Source organism: Pelophylax lessonae (assembly GCF_965119305.1).
Source record: "Pelophylax lessonae genome assembly, chromosome: 8".
Classification (NCBI taxonomy): domain Eukaryota; kingdom Metazoa; phylum Chordata; class Amphibia; order Anura; family Ranidae; genus Pelophylax; species Pelophylax lessonae.
In genome coordinates, this window is record NC_138775.1 from 91897565 (window position 1) to 91916122 (window position 18558).

General features: G+C 45.6%; 1 protein-coding gene across 1 annotated transcript in view; it reads right to left on the bottom strand.

Annotated features, from left to right (window-relative positions):
• Window positions 1-1763: 1763 nt before the first annotated feature.
• The window catches only part of SFMBT1 (Scm like with four mbt domains 1), a 320697-nt gene continuing 303902 nt past the window's right edge, over window positions 1764-18558 (bottom strand). The window contains exons 21-22 of the mRNA XM_082266048.1: window positions 17212-17340; window positions 1764-2805 (exon numbers count right to left, since the gene is read on the bottom strand). Of these exons, the coding sequence (XP_082122174.1) occupies window positions 2665-2805; window positions 17212-17340 (270 nt within the window). The 3' untranslated portion in view covers window positions 1764-2664. The remainder of the gene's footprint in view (window positions 2806-17211; window positions 17341-18558) is intronic.

The following is an 18558-nucleotide window of genomic DNA, read 5'->3' on the forward strand; positions in this document are numbered from 1 at the left end:
AATTCTAGATTATATTTTTTTTCTTTATATCCAATTTTTAAAAATACAGAAGGTAAGTGTTTTGCATATATTGCCTAACTCATTTATATGATAGCAATGGCTAATAGTTTTTCTGAGCTCATCATTGTGTGCAAGCCCGTGAGTCATGAAAACCTACGCTGGGTCTCTCAATACAGGTTTACTTTAAAGCAGCAGAAAATTCCACATTTTCGGTTGTACCTACAGGTAAGCCTTATTCTAGAACATGCACTGTTTAGGAGAAATTCCCATCTGTAGAAGCCTGTGATGTCAATGGCGTTTGTACACTGTACTCTGAATGGATGGCACTCGAGTGCGCCATCCATTCAGAGAGTTGTGCTGAGATTAGGACTCCCATGCGCAGGAATTTCATCTTTGCAGTACAGACATTCAAACAGCTGGAGCGCATGAACCCAGAAGGAAGCTTGGTCAGCGGTTAGAACGAGTCACTGGAGGGATTTTCTTTACAGGTAAGTCTGTCATAATGTGCTAGCATCTGATGTATACTTGCAGATAATAACATCAACCTGTAGGGGGACAATTTTTTTCTTTAAATTTAAAGATATTTTATTACCGCTTTAAGCAGATTACATTTATAAGTTTGTGCCTTTAAAATCTAGTGGCAACCAATTTGTGATAATTTTTTCCATTGTTGGATGTGGGTGGCTGGCCTGGCATCATTATTCTTGAGATGGAAAGTACCATATTTTGAGGTTACACTCTAAGTACTTTGTAATGTTAGAGTAAACCTGCCACAGACCTAGACAAGTCAAAGGGGGCATATGATACAAAAATATACAGGTTACCATTTACACTAGTGTGATTTCTCCTGTGTCTGCTGTAGTGCTGCTATAAATGACAATGGAAATCACATGATTCTCTATGGTGTCTGTTCGCAACATAGTGCAGTGTGATTTTTTTGAAAAGGTGCAAGTGTTTCTTTTGGTGCAGCATATTGTGTTTTTGGCACCATAAACTTCAAGGGAAATGAATAGAAAGTACATCTAAAATTCGTTTTTAGTGTGTTTTTGATAGTTTTATACATAAAATAAAGTCTCGTCCTCCTATAAAAAAAGCATGAAGACTGAAAACATCAAAAACACACTACAATAATGCACTGAAAAACCAAGGTGCAATGAATACACATCAAAACTTAGTAGATCCAAAGTTTTATGCAACTGAAGATGTACTGATGGGGATTTTAAAGGATCAGAGTTTTTTTTTTTTTTTTTTGCAGCGTGACTATATGGGTGGTTTTCTCTGTAACTAACCTTGACTATTTTTTTACCCAACTTGATTTAGTTATTTACTTTTTCTTACCTGTATTAAAAGCTATACCTAAGGTTTACATGTAATAATCAGAGGCAAGGGCAAGCACGCTCAGTGCAATATTTAGTAAACCCATTACTAAGTAAAATACAGACATGGTAATTGCCAATATTAGGCTTCATAGAAAAAAGTCTTAGGGCAAGCATTCTTCTGCTTGATCCAGTCATATATGACCAGTAAAAACTGGAAAAAAAAAAAAACCTCAGATGATCACATGATTTTTGCATCATATCTATCCTTCGGTTTACATTCAGCTACCAAAATCACCTTAAAGCAACTGAAAATATCTCTCTAACAATCTACTGCATGTTCAACTAGTAAAAAAGAAATGACAAAAATTGTTTTTCATTCCAACTAAAAAAAAGATCAACTAAATGAATTTAAGTCATACTTAAATATAAGTTATACAATTTGTCAGTAGTGTCAGATAAATACATAATGATTTTCAATAGTGTGACAAAAGATATAAAACAAATCATTTGCCATGTACACATTTTGCATTTTCAAACAAAGAATTATGTACCCTGTTGCATTAAAGTCACATCACATTTTAAAAGTTAAATGCACTTTGTCATGAAAGTCAACCATACATACCTCTCCTGCCACCAACACCACCTTTTACAAACTACTAGGTTCATAAACAGACTGCAGATTCATGTTGAAGTAATATTTATCGCCATGGCCTGCACTTTCAAGTTTCCTGGGAATCCAATGCCTCAGCATGACAGAGCATGTGCTTTCCGTCATAGAGGATAATAGATGGCTCGATAATGGGGTGTGTATGGTGCACTTTCATGAGAAACTGCACCAATCCTTTAGGCTGAAACCACATTTGTGCAGTTTTGCCAGATGTATTTTCCACTGAAGTCAATAAGAGTGCATTGGGAGTTAATCTGGCATGCAAGGCATTAGAATGTGTTCTTCATCTCCAATGCAACCCGTGTTGATGTGTGTTTGGTGCATTTCCTTTATTTAAATAGAATATACATCACATATGCCAAAGTGTAAAATGTGGTTCCATCATTAATTTAACACTTTGGTTTCAAGCGAGATAAATCTCCAGCTGTGCTGAGAAACTCTTTAAAAAGGTAATTATTAGGTGCTGCAACCACACCTAAATAATTAGGTAGAAAACATTACAAGTAACCAATTATTGTCTTTTCTCAAGTTTTCAAGGCCTGGATGGAAATTTCTGTAAAGACATGTAAACAAAATGACAGTTCTATACAAAGTGCAAATCACTTAAGGCTCGTACAAGTCTGCACAGGTCTTACCAGGCCCAATCAACTTAAGTCCACTATCATACAGCACAGCAACCTAACTAGATAAGCTTTGGTAGAAAGCCAGTTTCACTCTTTCAATGTGATAGCACAGTTTAATTGCCATTGCGGGCTTCAGATCCATACAGTCCTGTACAGCAGGTAGACTGAGCAACAGCAGTGCTCTCCCATCAATTTCCTGATTGAGAAAACAGAAAAAAGCATGTAAATACAAGAAAGGATTCATTATACTGCAGTGCTGAAATTATCTGTCTTACCATTTTTACAATGTTAAAAGTTCCCTCATGTGACCATGCATCTCTTCTTCCTGATAGTGGAGGACGGGGTTTGCAGGACACTGTGCAGACACACAGGGGTTGATGTACTAAAACTGGAGAGTGCAAAATCTGCTGCAGCTCTGTATAGAAACCAATCAGCTTCCAGGTTTATTGTCAAAGCTTAATTGAACAAGCTGAAGTTAGAAGCGGATTGGCTACCATTCACAGCTGCACTAGATTTTGCACTCTCCAGTTTTAGTAAATCCAACCCACAGTGTGGCTGTATTCCATAGTCTGTTCAGCTTAAAGTGCTTGTAAACCCTTTCATGTACACAGTAAAGTGACTAGCATTAGGTAATACATAGAGGTGAAACAAATTCTGCTATAAGTTGTAGCTGTGTATCTGTAGCCATTTCTTCTGTAGATCGATCTGAAAACATAAACAGGAAAGGATTTCTCTTAAGTTCTAGGAGCAGGGGGCAGGGATCTCAAGTCCTCACACAGCCGACAGTTCTGAGCCCTGATTGGAAGGAAAGGACACAACCCCCCCCCCCCCCCCCCTTCACAAAGTACAGGGAACAAGCACAGCTGTGAATAAGGCCGCTTTCACTCAAAGGGTCTGATCAGGTCCGCTTGTCAGTTTTCCAGGCAGACCTGATCAGACTCTTCATATATCCCTATTGACTGGCAGGTGTAAACGAACTTGGGTCCATTTACAACAGCCTACCTCCAATCTAATCCAGCCCACCTAAAACAAACAGGAGGGGATCCTTTCCCCTTTGTCTCGGCGGATCGAAGGGCAGTCAGGCCTAAAAAGACAGGCAGAATCCGTTTACACTCAACCACCCATAGAGCAGAGCAGGTTCTCTCCATGTCGATTCTGCAGAGACTGAGCGGACACGAACTGGTCATCAGCCAGCTCTGCTCTGATCAGCAAGGGATCACCTGACAGATTCCCTGCTGTTCTATAACAGAGTCCATTCTGTATGAAAGGGGCCTAACAGTCACAGGCTGTGCTGCAGCTCCCTTCCTGTCACATTGTAATTCTTTGTGTAGCAAAAAGCTTCCAGAAGTGAAATGCAAATAACAGAGGAACCAGGCAGTAGGGAGAAATTACACTTCGATGAGAGATAAGTACACAGTATAGAGGGATGAACCTTTTTCATATTTGGTGGCTGTGGTTTATAATAATATTAAAGGCTCATTCACACCCAAACACTGTGCAGGAATCCCTGTTCTGCGAGTGTTTCCAGCACCATGTTCAAACTGCACTGGGTGTGCAATCTGCTGCATGGTTCTCTATATAAGAAAATCACAAATGCAGTGCATTTGCATGCAGCAGATTGCTTGGTAATGAATGCATTATCATGCAATTTAGTGCAGTGCATTTTAAAAATTGTGCATGCACTACTTTTTTTTTTCTTTCTTATGTCGAAACGGTTTTATTCATTAATGAAATAATACAGAACATAAATGTAAAAGTAAATGTCAAGTTCCAGTGAATGTACAATGTGAAATTAGAACAGATCGGGCTGCCGTAAGAAAGTGTTGAATTAAGCTTTTCTTGATTTCTTTATAGGTGCCTGGCCACATAGAAAGTACAGTTATGCAAGGTTCATTCTGGAACTTATCCCCAACAAAATTTGCCATAAAATTGTAGTATTTTATCCCAAAAAGGAATACTGCGAGGACAGGTGATCCAGATATGAATCATGGTGCCCAGCATGTAAACATCTCCGGAATGGTAGGGTCAATTCTTTGTAGGATATTAGGGCAACAATACCATCTAGACACAATGCGGCAATTTCGTTCCTGGGAATGAGATGATATAAGAAAATATAAAAGGAGAGCTCCAGTGTTTTGTCCTATTCCACATTGTCAGGAGATGCATTCAACTCCTGCTCCCATTTAGTTAGGAATGACAGAGGAGCTGGATAGAGGAGGCATTAAGCAAACTTTGTTAAAATCTGGGACAATTCGGGTTCGGGTCTGGTGGACTGGGAGAGCAACGACTCAAAGTCTGTAAGTGGCCTAGTCAGATCATCTATGTTTGGCATCCTGCTCAGAAAATGTGACAGCAGAGTATTTTCAAGCCACGCACCAGAAGGGCTATGACAAGAGGAGAGTAGTCGGGGAAGCACAATTAGGTGTCCGCTATGGAGCATATGGCTCAAAAGGGCAGTGGTAGAGTTTTGCTGGAAAGGAATTTGGAACTAGTAAGAGTCGTAGGGAAGGACGCGCTCCTAAAGAGCGGGTTCAAGGGGCTCAGTGGTGATGAGAGTAAACCTCTGCTAAGATATTTGTCCCAAATCTGTAATGTGGTAGAGGTTATAAGCGGCACTAAATCAGTCGGGAGTCTATGGGCTGGACCTGTCCAAGGTAAAGATGTGAGGTCTAAGGGGAGCAGGTCATTTTCTAAAAGGGTCCAAACCTTAGTGCATTTGCCATGGTACCAATCAACTATCCAAAGCAGCATGAAAGTATGGCAAAAAGGGGAAGTAAAGCAACATCTCTGTTCTTAGGCAGTGATAGGATAGCATGGTTTATCCGAACCCTCTTATGTCGCCAAATAAATTCACGAATAGCCCTATTTACTGATAAGAAGAAACACAGTGGAGGAGAAATAGGGTGTGCCTGGAAGGTATAGAGGAATTTAGGTAGTGCATCCATTTTGACCACATTCATACGGCCAAACCAGGAAATATTTGGCCTTATAATAACCTTTAAGACCCGTCTGGATCATACGAGAGAGGGGCGTATAGTTATTATCTGCCAAGGTATACAGGGAGGTAAGAATTTGGAAGCCAAGGTATTTGATAGCCTTTTGTTGCCATTTTTTTTTTTTTTTTTTAAAGCCCGTAGCGTGTGCAACACACTCAAAAGACTCCACCCGGTGCATAAAAAAGTGCACACACACAAGGTGAGAACACAAAAAAGCACAGGGTGTGCGAAATCGAATGGTCTTCCCTCCGAAGAGGTAGGACCCGAAACCTCAATCCCCCGGGGCGCAAGACTCCTGACAGGGACATAAGGTACTCATGGTCTGTCTGGCCGAAAGCAGACAGACCCCGTTCTTCAGGGGGACTGCCGAAACAGCCCCCACCGAGTACTAAGTAGGGCTCCCCCGAAGGGAGACCCCATAGGAGAGGGCGAACTAAGCCAAAAGGCCATATCCACCCCCTCCCAAGACTTAAGGCTGGGCCCGAGGACCCACACACTCTCGTCGTGCAAATAAAGAAAAAAGGTGAAAGTGCAGGTGACGGACTCCAAATAAAAAGACAGACAAACAAAAAGGTGGGGAAGGGGAGTGGGGAAAGTGCTTTGGTGCCATGTGAAGAACCAAGGCAGGCCTTCCAGCCGGAATAAAAAATTCCTCTGGTGCAAGCCAAAAGGCCTGTCCCAAGAGGCAGGTGTGAAAAAGGTGTGCATAGTGCAGTGACCAAGGTGCCAAAAGAACTCACAGCGAGCTGCCCCTCACCAGTGAGAAATTAAGGCACCCCTGGGCTGCCACCCCAGGGGCACTTACACTACGGGCTTCTTCAATCTCAGCCCCCGGCCAGACCGAGTGTAGCCTAACCCCACCAGCAGACATCAGAACCTGGACAGCTTAGAGAGAGCTTACCTACCACTGGGGACAGGCCTTTTACAAGGCCAGATCAAAACCCAGGAGGAGAAAGCCCTCCCCTCGCCATCCCGTTCCTCAGCCCATTACATCCAGGAGCAGTTCCACCGGCCCCCTGAACCGGCTTTCCTGCCCCCTTCAAACTGGTTAGGCTAGTTCAACCCATTCAAATCAGAAGGCGGCGGGCCCCACATGCTTTCCCAGATGACCTACTCCCCATACCTCAATACTCAGAGCGCTCCGGGTTTCGGTCATACTGGTACTAGCTAAGGCCCATACCAACTGATAAGAACAGATACTACACTTGATCTTAGCCTGGAAGGTATAGAGGAATTTAGGTAGTGCATCCATTTTGACCACATTCATACGGCCAAACCATGAAATATTTGGCCTTATAATAACCTTTAAGACCCGTCTGGATCATACGAGAGAGGGGCGTATAGTTATTATCTGCCAAGGTATTTGATAGCCTTTTGTTGCCATTTAACCGGTTGCCGACCGCCACAAGTACATATACTGCGGCGGTCAGCCCCGGCCAGGCAAAGTGACGTACTGGTACGTCACTAGCTTGTGAGCCAATAGCGGGGGAGCGCACGCCCGCCCTGGCTCGTTCCCTAACAAGTCAGTGCGTGTGACCGGCGGACCCGATGTCCGCCGGTCACTCGCAATCTTTCGCCGTGAAGGGAGAAAGGCAGGCGGCTAATGTAAACAAAGTCGCCTGTCATTCTCCCCTGTGTAAAAATGGAGATCACACGGTTCTACTATGTAGGACCGTTGATTTCTGTTCTTACACTAGTAGCCATGTCCAATCACAGTTAGAAACACGCCCCTAGGGACATACTTAACCCCTCCTTCCACAATAAAGTTAACCCCTTCCCTGCCAGTGTCATTTTTACAAAAACAGTGCATATTTATAGCACTGATTACTGTAGCAATGTCACTGGTACCCCCAAAAGTGTCAAAAATGTCAGTCAAGGGTCCGATCTGTCCGCCGCAATGTCGCAGTCCCGCAAAAAAAAAAAAAAGAAAATTCGCAGATCGCCGCCATTATTCGTTAAAAAAAAAAAACAACAAAAATTACACAAATCTTTCCCTTAGTAAACGCAATAACTTTTGCGCAAACCAATCAAAATACGCTTATTGTGATTTTTTTTTACCAAACATAGGTAGCAGAAAACAAATTGGCCAAAAATGTAAAAAAATTTTGATTTTTACATTTTTTTGGGGGGGAATTTCATATAAAAAATGTGAAAAATATTATTTTTGCAAAATTGTCGCTCTTTTTTTGATTATAGTGCATGATCAAAAAAAAAAAAAAAAAAAATCGCACAGGTGATCAAATACCACCAAAAGAAAGCTCTATTTGTGGGAAAAAAAGTCAAATTTGTTTAGGTACAGCGTCGCACGACCGTGCAATTGTCCGTTAAAGTCACGTGGTGCCGAATCGCAAAATACCCCCTGGTCAGGAAGGGGGTAAAATCTTCCGGGGGTTAAGTGGTTAAATGCAAAATTAGATTGTATTAGGGACATAGCAGATGCAGATAAAAATGGATTTTTGTAAAATCTTACCGTAAAATCCTTTTCTCTTAAGCTCATTGACAGACGCAGTCTTCTTGATTAATATCAAATAGGGTTATGCTGCCCTCTACAGGAGTAGGACTAGGCAGAAGGAAAACGTTCTGGCCACACCTTAGGGGCAGTCCCAGAGGGTATATCCTCTCTCTCTCTCTCTGCTCCAGGAAGTCAGTTATGTCACAAAGCAGTGTTAGAGAATTTAACCCAACCCAACTTAAAAACAGAGGGCGGGTACTGCGTCTGTCAATGAGCTTAAGAGAAAAGGATTTTACGGTAAGATTTCACAAAAATCAATTTTTCTCTGTCGCTCATTGACAGACGCAGTCTTCTTGATTAATATCAAATAGGGACGTCCCAAAGCAGTGCCACAAATGAGGGGTGGGATAACAGAAATCAAATTTTAAATCCAGAAGGCCCAACCGGTGCCGACTAGAAGTCTTAAAGGCTCATCAAACCAAAGGATGAGACTCAACTGAAAATCCAACTGAAAAAAAAAAAAAACCCTCGAGGTAGACCAACTGTCTCCTCAAATTGCGGCCTGCAGAACCTTGCGGCCATAAGAGGCATCCGCCGATGCCATCACATCAACTTTATAAAATTTTGTAAAGGTATGAACCGACGACCAGGTAGCCGCCTTGCAAACCTGGACCACTGACGCCTGATGGCGGAAGGCCCAGGAAGCACTAAGCGCCCGAGTGGAGTGCGCCTTAACAGGGAACGGAGGATTCCGACCCTTAATAGAATAAGCCTGTACCACCGTCTGTCTGATCCATCTGGAGATAGTCGCGGCAGATGCAGGCAACCCCTTTTTGGGGCCATCTGTGATCACAAAAAGTGAATCAGTTTTTCGAAACGAGTCCGTAGTTTTCAGGTATACCCTGATTGCCCGAACCACATCCAAGGAGTGTAATGCAAACTCACAATGATGGCTGGGCTTAGGACACAGGGAAGGCAATACAATGTCCTCATTCAGATGAAACTCTGAAACCACCTTAGGAAGAAAGGATGGATTCGGACGAATAACCACCTTATCCCTATGAACCACCAGATATGGGGAACGACAAGATAATGCGGCCAGTTCTGACACCCTGCGTGCAGAAGTGATAGCCACCAAGAAGGCCACCTTCTGGGATAACGTAAGCAAGGGAATCTCCCTAATATCTTCAAAGGGAGGTTTCTGAAGAACCGACAACACTAAATTAAGATCCCAGGGTGGTAAGGGTGCGCGCACTGGCGGAGCCAGGTGTCGCACCCCCTGGATGAAATTCCTTACCAAGGAATGAGTGGCCAAAGGTTTCTGAAAGAAGATTGCTAATGCTGAAACCTGACCCTTGATAGTGCTCAAGGACAATTTCTGCTCAACTCCCTGTTGCAGAAAGGCCAAGATTCGGGTCACCGAATAGGTACGTGGGGGAAATCCAAGAGATTCACACCACGCAATATAAGACCTCCATGTGCGATAATAGACTTTGCTGGAAGTCGCTTTCCTTGCTTTAATTAGAGTAGGAATAACTGAAGCTGACAAACCCTTGTCCTTCAGTACCTGAGTCTCAATGGCCAGGCCGTTGAAGCCAGCTATTGTAAAGCAAGATGGAAGATCCGTCCGTGAGACAGCAGATCCTCCTTGAGAAGAAGTCTCCAAGGAGCGTCCGCGACTAGCCTCACCAAGTCAACGTCCCAGGCTTGATGAGGTCCGTCCGGCGTTACCAGGATAACTGGAATTCCCTCCACCTCTATTCTGCGAGGAAGTTCCCGCAGAAACTTGAGAGGATGGGAAGCATACCGTAGCTGATACTGCCCCAACAGGGCGATCAGCGCGCCTTTTGCGTCCACTAGAGGATCGCGGGCGCGTGCTACAAACCTCCGCACCTTCCTGTTGAGCCGAGATGCCAACAGATCCACATCCAGGGTGCCCCAATGAAGGCACAGCTGGTGAAATACACCTGGATGAAGGGACCCTACCCCTTAATCCAGAGTCTGATGGATGAGATAATCTGCCTGCCAATCCTCTAGGTGATTGACCTAAGCCACAGCCGTGGCATTGTCCAACTGGATCTGAACCGGGCTGCCCTGGAGCTGCTTGGTCCAGTAAATCAGACACAGTCTGATCATTCTCAGTTCCCACACATTTATCGGAAACCTGGATACTATCGGAAGGAGTGACTTCCCCTGGGTGAGCATTGAAGACCGAAGCCACCAGACCAGAGACTCCCTGGTCCGTTCGCTCAACCGGATCCGATTGTCCAGGGAATCGGGATCCCGATTCCATTAGAAAAGAATCTCCCTTAGAAGAATTCTCCTGGAGGGAACTGGAAATGGATCTTTGAAAAAAGTGAAGAAAACGTTCTGCTCAAGGAACGGGAACTACCGCTCCCTGTAGCATACGAATGTTGGAAGGGATCGAAACTCGATCTTGAATCCCGACCGTACGACCTACTGAACCCCTTTGTCCGGGATTCAGGAAAGTCATGGATCTGGAAACCGGTGAAGATGTCCCCACACCCCAGAGATGGGTGGGGGCATCCCTTCAGGCTGTATTGGTTTTATCTTCAGGTTTGGCTGAGCCGGACTTTTGTTTCCCCGACCAGCGTCCTTTAAATCCCCCTGAAGGAGCTTTGCCCTTCTCGCTCGCCCCAGCGAAGCGAACAAACCTTTTATGACCGGAAAAGGAAGGTCCTCGTCTGTTACGAGGTCCTTTACCCTTAGCAGTTTGTGGCAAAAAAGCGCTTTTACCCCCTGTGAGATCCTTTATAATCTCATCTAGGGTGGCCCCAAACAGGCGATCCCCCTGAAAAGGGAGATTAGCCAAGGCTTTCTTGGAACCTTGATCCGCCGACCAGCACTTTAACCACAACACGCGTCTGAGGACTACTGCTGACATTGACGCATGCCCTAACAAGGGAGTTGCGTCCAAAGCGGCGTCACAGATGAACTGTAGTCCCTGTATGATCTGCTCCATCAAATCGGATGCTGCCGGGGGGATGCCTCTCCCCTTTAAGTCACGGCGTAACAACTTGGCCCATTCTGTCAATGTTTGTGAAACTAAACCAATGGCCACCACTGGCCTAAAGGCTGATCCTATCAGGGAAAAAACAGAGCGGGATTCGGCTTCCACCTTCCGATCCACCGGATCCTTAAAGGACGGAGCGTCCTCCAACGGGATAACAGTGGCTTTATTTAATCTGGAAATCGGTGGGTCCACCACTGGTGGTACCGTCCATTTTTTAATGAGGGATTCCTCAAACGGATAGCGCCTAGCAATGCGTTTGGAAATAGCAAGACTTCGTTTGGGATGATCCCATTCCTCCTTAATCTTATTACCAAAGCATTTGGGTAAGGGAAAAACCTTCACCATCTTGGAAAGCTTACTAGTACCAAAGGGAATTTCCGTCTTGGTTACCTCTGCCGGTGTAACCTCCAATCTTATGGTTTCCCGGACAGCCACAACTAGTGCGTCCACCAACGCTTCTTCTTGCGCTATGGCGGAGGCAGAACCGTCCTCCTCACTGTCTGAGGAGACATTACCTGAGACCACAGCACCAGAGGAGGGACCTGCAGCTGCAGTGACCAGCTCAGAATCCGAATCTGAAGTATCAGATGAAATAGGGGTAGGCGGGGGTCGCTTTCTTGACCCCCGTCCCTGACAGGCCACCTCCACCCGGGATACCAAAGACTCCAAAACTGTAGATAATGCATCAATTACAAGTGGGGTACTGGAGGGCCCTGCGGCCACCTCGAGGGAATCAGGTGGGGATACATGTGTGGCAGGGCCCATGATTATACAAGACACTTGCCAGCAAACAAAAAAAAATAATTGCAAAGAAAAAACTTTTTTTTTTTTTTTTTCGTTGTAATCCCCCAGCGCAACAGCGCCCCTCAGTGTACCTGTTCCGGACCCCACAGAGAGAGAGAGAGAGACCCCAAGGCTCACCACCTGATGCACAGAAGTTTTATCCACCTGCTCTCAGCGCTGTCTTGTTACAGACAGGAAGTCTTTTAGCACTTTTCCCAGGTAAAGGAGGTGGCTCCGCCCCTTTACACGCCTCTCGGCGCTGCCCTGCTCCTCCTCGAGGTAGCTGGGCATTTTCAAAATGGCCGCCCCCCATGCAGGAGACACGAGGCTATGCCAAAATGGCGGCCTCGCGCGACCTGCGGGAGATGGCGGTGGCCTGTCACCTATGGGAAGATGGCGGCGGCCTGCTGCAATGTGCGGCCTGAGGAGGATGGTATCGGCCTGCGGGAGGTGTGGGAGGATGGCGACCTGCGGACGGATGGCGGCCTGTGGATGGCAGTAATCTAGGCCCAGGCATCGGCCTGTATTGCAGCCTTATGACCAGTTAGGATCTATCCCCCATACATGGCCATCATTCACAGTAATGCCAGCCACTGACTTCAGTCATGGTCCTTAAACAGTGCACCCTTATACAGTGACCTTAGATAGTCAGCTCCCAAACCAAGCCTCCTGGTTTCTTATACACAAAATCACACTCAAATGGGGGATTTGTAACACCTGTTATAGGATAGTGACCATCCCAGGGAGGGGCCCGCGTCCACCAACACACCCGTAGGGGGAGGGGGAACATCTTACTCACCATACCGGAACCAGGCGGGCGCCAACTCCTGACAGAACCCCTCTCCACCGAAGTGGGGGGGCTGTCGACCAATACGGACGCCGTGACTCAGTTTCCAACTGGTCGTTGGCGTCCAGGCGAGACGTTTAAACTCGCAGGATCAGTCCCTGTCCAGTGGGACTATGTCGCGGCCGACCCAGCGCGGAGCTAGGGCCTGCACGCGCTCGCAGGCTGACTGGGGTGACCACTGGATCTCAGCACCCAGCCCGTCGCCCAGTTTCAGCATACTTGCTTGAAGATCTCACAGGAACAACTGGAGAAAAAAAGCTGCCTAAAAAAGTTTCTAAAAAATCTTGCCAGGACCAAAGATCCCAGCAAGAACTTAGGTCCTTACTCCTAACTAAACAGAAAAAAACTGACTTCCTGGAGCAGAGAGAGAGAGGATATACCCTCTGGGACTGCCCCTAAGGTGTGGCCAGAACGTTTTCCTTCTGCCTAGTCCTACTCCTGTAGAGGGCAGCATAACCCTATTTGGTATTAATCAAGAAGACTGCGTCTGTCAATGAGCGACAGAGAAAGATATGTTAAGGGCCTTCGTTTTGTCATAATTCACCTTACAGTTACTTACCAAGCCAAAGTCGGTAAATTCTTTGACAATGGCAGATAATGAAAGATGGGGGTTAGAGACATATAATAAAAGGTCATCTGCATAGAAAGAAAGCCAAAGGGACGTTGGCCAAATTTAATACCCTGAATATTGGAGTCCTGTCTAATGGCATTTGGGAAATGCTCCATGAAGATTATATATAACAGAGGTAAGAGGGGACAGCCCTGCTGAGTTCCATTGCATATCCAGAACGGTTCAGAGAGAAGGCCATTTGAGCAGATCCCTTTAACCTCTTTACGACCACCCACCGCAGATGTACTGTGGCAGGCAGCCTCTCCTGCGCAAATCGCCGTAACTGTATGGCGGTCGCGAGCACGGAGCTAGGGGGCGCTGTAAACACAGCCGACCGTTCTTCTCCCTGGAATGATCATAGAGCCCATGTGATCCTTCTTTATAGGATCACATGTCTCTATGGTCATTTCAGAAGCCACACCACTCTACAGTTAGAATCACTCCCCTAATCTCACATTTAGCCCCTTGATCACCCACAGGGTTAACCCCTTCCCTGGCAATGGCATTATTACAGTAACAGTGCATATGTTTATCACTGATTACTGTAGTAATGTCACCGGTCCCCCCTAAAGTGTCAAAAATGTCAGTTAGGGGTCCGATCTGTCCACAATGCTTGTCAGATCTTGGCACCCTCTGGGCTTTAAAAGAGTGACTGCAGCACATGGACATTGCCGATTGGTCTTCAGGTGTGTGTGTGTCTATGCTTCTGATCATCTGTTACTGACCCCGCCTGCCTTTGGATACCCCTCGTCTCTCCCCCAGCTCTGACCTCGGATAGCCCACGGATCTGCTCTTGTCCTGTGTATGACTTCGCCTTGCCTGACAATGTATCTGCTCTTCTGTCTGCTGACTACTGGCTTACCGACCTTGGCATCCCTCTCTTACTACAGTTCCTGCTTCACCCTGTCTGCTGTGATTCGCCCTGGTGCCTACCTGCAGGACCCAGCCAGCTGTACCGACCTGCAGTGCTTACCTGCTACTCCAGCCTGCAACACCTATTTGCCGTATCCAGCTTACTGGAGCCACTACAACCCGTTTCCTGCTGTGTGCACCATCATCAGCTCCACTGGGTCATACTGCTCACCTCATCTGGTATTCACCTACGGAGAGATCCCCACACCTGCATCTCTCATCCGTGGCACAGTCAGCAATCCCTGCTTTTCTGGGCTTTGTGTTCCCTGTTTCCACTTTCAGGGACACCGAGCACTTAGCCGCAAGGAGAGCCCTCTCAGCATTTCAGCTTCAGGACCAGGTACATGACAGCCCAGTTGTTGAAGGGTACCCTCGAGGATTTTCCAATGGACCTGGTCAAATGCCTTCTTAGCATCCACCAAGATCAAGCAAGAATACAGCATTTTTGGGCATGTTCCATTAGTGTAATCGTTTTAAGAGTGTTACCCCTGGCTTCCCTATTAGGGTTGAACCCCACTTGGCCTTGGTCTAAATGCATGCACTACTTTTTGTGTTATCCAGTGCAATTTCAGCCCAGTCAAACTAATGAGTTGAAACCTGCACCACACTGAATTACACAGGAAAACCACACAGGAACAAGGACCACATTCCAGAATGTGAGTCAGGTAAGAACCTGTCCCTAAGTCAAGACGCAGACTGCTTGAGCAGGGCGCATGTTCAAGAGGCAGGCTGTGATTGGGAGGGGGTGTATGCTAGAGGCAGGCTGTGATTGGGAGGGGGTGTGTGCTAGAGGCAGGCTGTGGTTAGTCAGGGGGTGTGGTGGCTGAGCAAATTACCCAATACATCATACTGTGAGTCTGCAGAATGTCCTGTGCCTCTGATTAGCCAGCCATAGGATGAAAACTGATCACACAAGCATAGATCAGCTTCTGTGATTTGTGTGGTCAGTTTTAGAACAAGGAAGAAAGGTGACTGGCACGATAAACCAGGTACTTCAGATGGAAGACATACAGTATCTCACAAAAGTGAGTACACCCCTTTTGTAAATATTTTATTATACCTTTTAATGTGAAAACACTGAAATAATGACACATTGCTACAATGTAAATTAGTGAGTGTACAGCTTGTATAACAGTGTAAATTTGTTGTCCCCTCAAAATAAATCAACACACAGACATTATTGTCTAAACCACTGGCAGCAAAAGTGACTACGCCCCTAAGTGAAAATGTCCAAACTGGGCCCAAAGTGTCAATGTTTTGTGTGGCCACCATTATTTTCCACCACTGCCTTAACCCTCTTGGGCATGGAGTTCACCAGAGCTTCACAGGTTGCCATTGGAGTCCTCTTCCACTCCTCCATGACAACATCACAAAGCTGGTGGATGTTCGAGACCTTGCGCTCCACCACCTTCCATTTGAGGATGCCCCACAGATGCTCAATAGGGTTTAGGTCTGGAGACAGGCTTGGCCAGTCCATCACCTTTACCCTCAGCTTCTTTAGAAAGCAGTGGTCATCTTGGAGGTGTGTTTGGGGTCGCTATGTTGGAATACTGCCTTGTGGCCCAGTCTCTGAAGGGAGGGGATAATGCTCTACCTCAGTATGTCACAGTACATGTTGGCATTCATGGTTCCCTCAATGAACTGTAGCTCCCTAGTGCAGGCAGCACTCGTGCAGCCCCAGACCATGACACTCCCACCACCATGCTTGACTGTAGGCAAGACACACTTGTCTTTGTACTCCTCACATGGTTGCTGCCTCACACGCTTGATACCATCTGAACCAAATAGGGTTATCTTGGTCTCATCAGACCACAGGACATGGTTCCAGTAATCCATGTCCTTAGTCTGCTTGTCTTCAGCAAACTGTTTGCGGGCTTTCTTGTGCATCAACTTTAGAAGAGGCTTCCTTCTGGGACAACAGCCATGCAGACCAATTTCATGCAGTGTGCGGCGTATGGTCTGAGCACTGACAGGCTAACCCCCCTACTCCTTCAACCTCTGCAGAAATACTGGCAGCACTCATACGTCTATTTCCCAAAGACAACCTCTGGATTTGACACTGAGCACGTGCACTTAACTTCTTTGGTCGACCATGGCGAGGCCTGTTCTGAGTGGAACCTGTCCTGTTAAACTGCTGTATGGTCTTGGCCACCATGCTGCAGCTCAGTTTCAGGGTCTTGGCAATCTTCTTACAGCCTAGGCAATCTTTATGTAGAGCAACAATTTTTTTTTTCAGATCCTCAGAGAGTTCTTTGCAATGAGGTGCTATGTTGAACTTCCAGTGACCAGTATGAGAGAGTGAGAGTGATAACACCAAATTTAACACATCTGATCCCATTCACACCTGAGACCTTGTAACACTAACGAGTCACATGACACCAGGGAGGGAAATTCGGCCCAATTTGAACATTTTCACTTAGGGGTGTACTCACTTTTGTTGCCAGCAGTTTAGACATTAATCGCTGTGTGTTGAGTTATTTTGAGGGGACTGCAAATTTACACATTATACAAGCTGCACACTCACTACTTTACATTGCAGCAAAGTGTCATTTCTTCAGTGTTGAAAATATATAATAAAATATTTAGAAAAATGTGAGGGGTGTACTCACTTTTGTGAGATTCTTTTATTTTCATGTACAGTATCTGGTATGATGGTTTGGTATGATACTTCCAAAAGGAAATCCCGTCTAAAGGGATGCAGACCCTGCCAATTTCCTCATATGAGCCCTGCAGGTGCAGCAGCTGATTGAGATTTATAAAACCACTCCCATACAGAGTCACTCTGCATATGGACACAGATAAGCAGTTATTTCATCAGAACAACAAAAGGTAGGAATCTGCATCAAAGTTTGTTAAAAAACCCTGCAATGTATAAAGATCATTCAGAGGGGATTTTTTTTTTCTCAACAAAAGTGGAATTACACTTTAAAGTGGAATTAAACACTATGAAATTAAGAAGTTTCCCTACCTGGTCTTGGAAAAGTTTAGCTAAATGTGAGCAGTCTGTTGACTTGATGTATTCTACTACATCACTAACAGTCCAGTCCAGTGGGCTTCCATTCAGTGCCAGAGCTTCCGTAACTTCCATACGGATATCCTGCAAAGAGATAAACATAATACAAACAATATAACTGACCTGGAACAAGTATTCAGTCAGTAAAATGTTTGAATTCCTGATATGTTCATACTGTGACTCAGCACTCATACTTGTGTTTCACTCTTTATTAAAGGATAAGTTCAATTTCGGGAACATGTTACATATTCCACCTGTTCCTCCTACAGCTGCTCAGGGATCCACTGCCTCCATGTGACAGCAGTACAGGGAGAAGTTCCACTATATCAGCTGTCAATTTTTGAAAAGAGCGTGGTCACAGGGCTCCTTCCGTAAAGTCATGCCATTCATTCACAGAGTTCTTTGAATAAATGAGCTACAAGTACTGACGTCCTTTGCGGCTGTTGGCTTGTAGTTCTCAATGAACTACCAGGGTGCTGTTAAGCACTGTGGTAGTTCATTGATTCTTCCTATCTGTGTGAAACTGCCTGTCTATACGATGCATTATGTAAAGGGGGACCAGCTAACACTCAGAGTCTGCAGGAGTCCTGTATGGCACCAGTGATCTGCTTTTCAGGCTAAAAAAGAAAAAAGGTAAATGCACATTTATTATTTTTTTTAAAAGGTGAACTTATCCTTTAACTGCTTCCCGTCTGCTGTATTGTCAAACGACCGCCAGATGGGAGAACTCTCGATCTGGGATGAAGTCATATGATGTCTTAACTCTCTCCATGTGCAAAAGGGACACAGCCCATCACCAATCCCGGTAAAGAGCCAATGACGAGACTCTTTACCCATGTGATCAGCTGGTTATTGGCATTCCTCTCCTCACACTGACAGCATGTGAGGAGAAGAAAGCCAATCAGCTGAATTTTCTTACAGGGGAGATCTGCACAGATAATGAGGGCACTGATCATTAGTGCCCCCATTATCAGTGCAGTCTCACCAGTGCCCAGTGATGCCAAACAGTGCCCATCAGTGCTGCCTATCAGTGCCCATAAGGGCTGCCTATTAGGGATGATCGAACGGTTCGGGTCGACCATCGGTTCGACCCGAACATTGACTGTTCGAGGTTCGGCCGAATTCCAAACTTTTTGCTGAAAAAGTTTGGAATTCGGCAACCTTAACCGACCAAAATGCAATGGGACAGGAACTGGGCTTTAAAAGCCCGTGATTGCACCAGAACCATCAGTAAAAGCCAATTGAGGAGGCAGGAGAATGCTAGGAATGTGATTGGAGTGACTAGGGGGTCCAGAGGCCAAT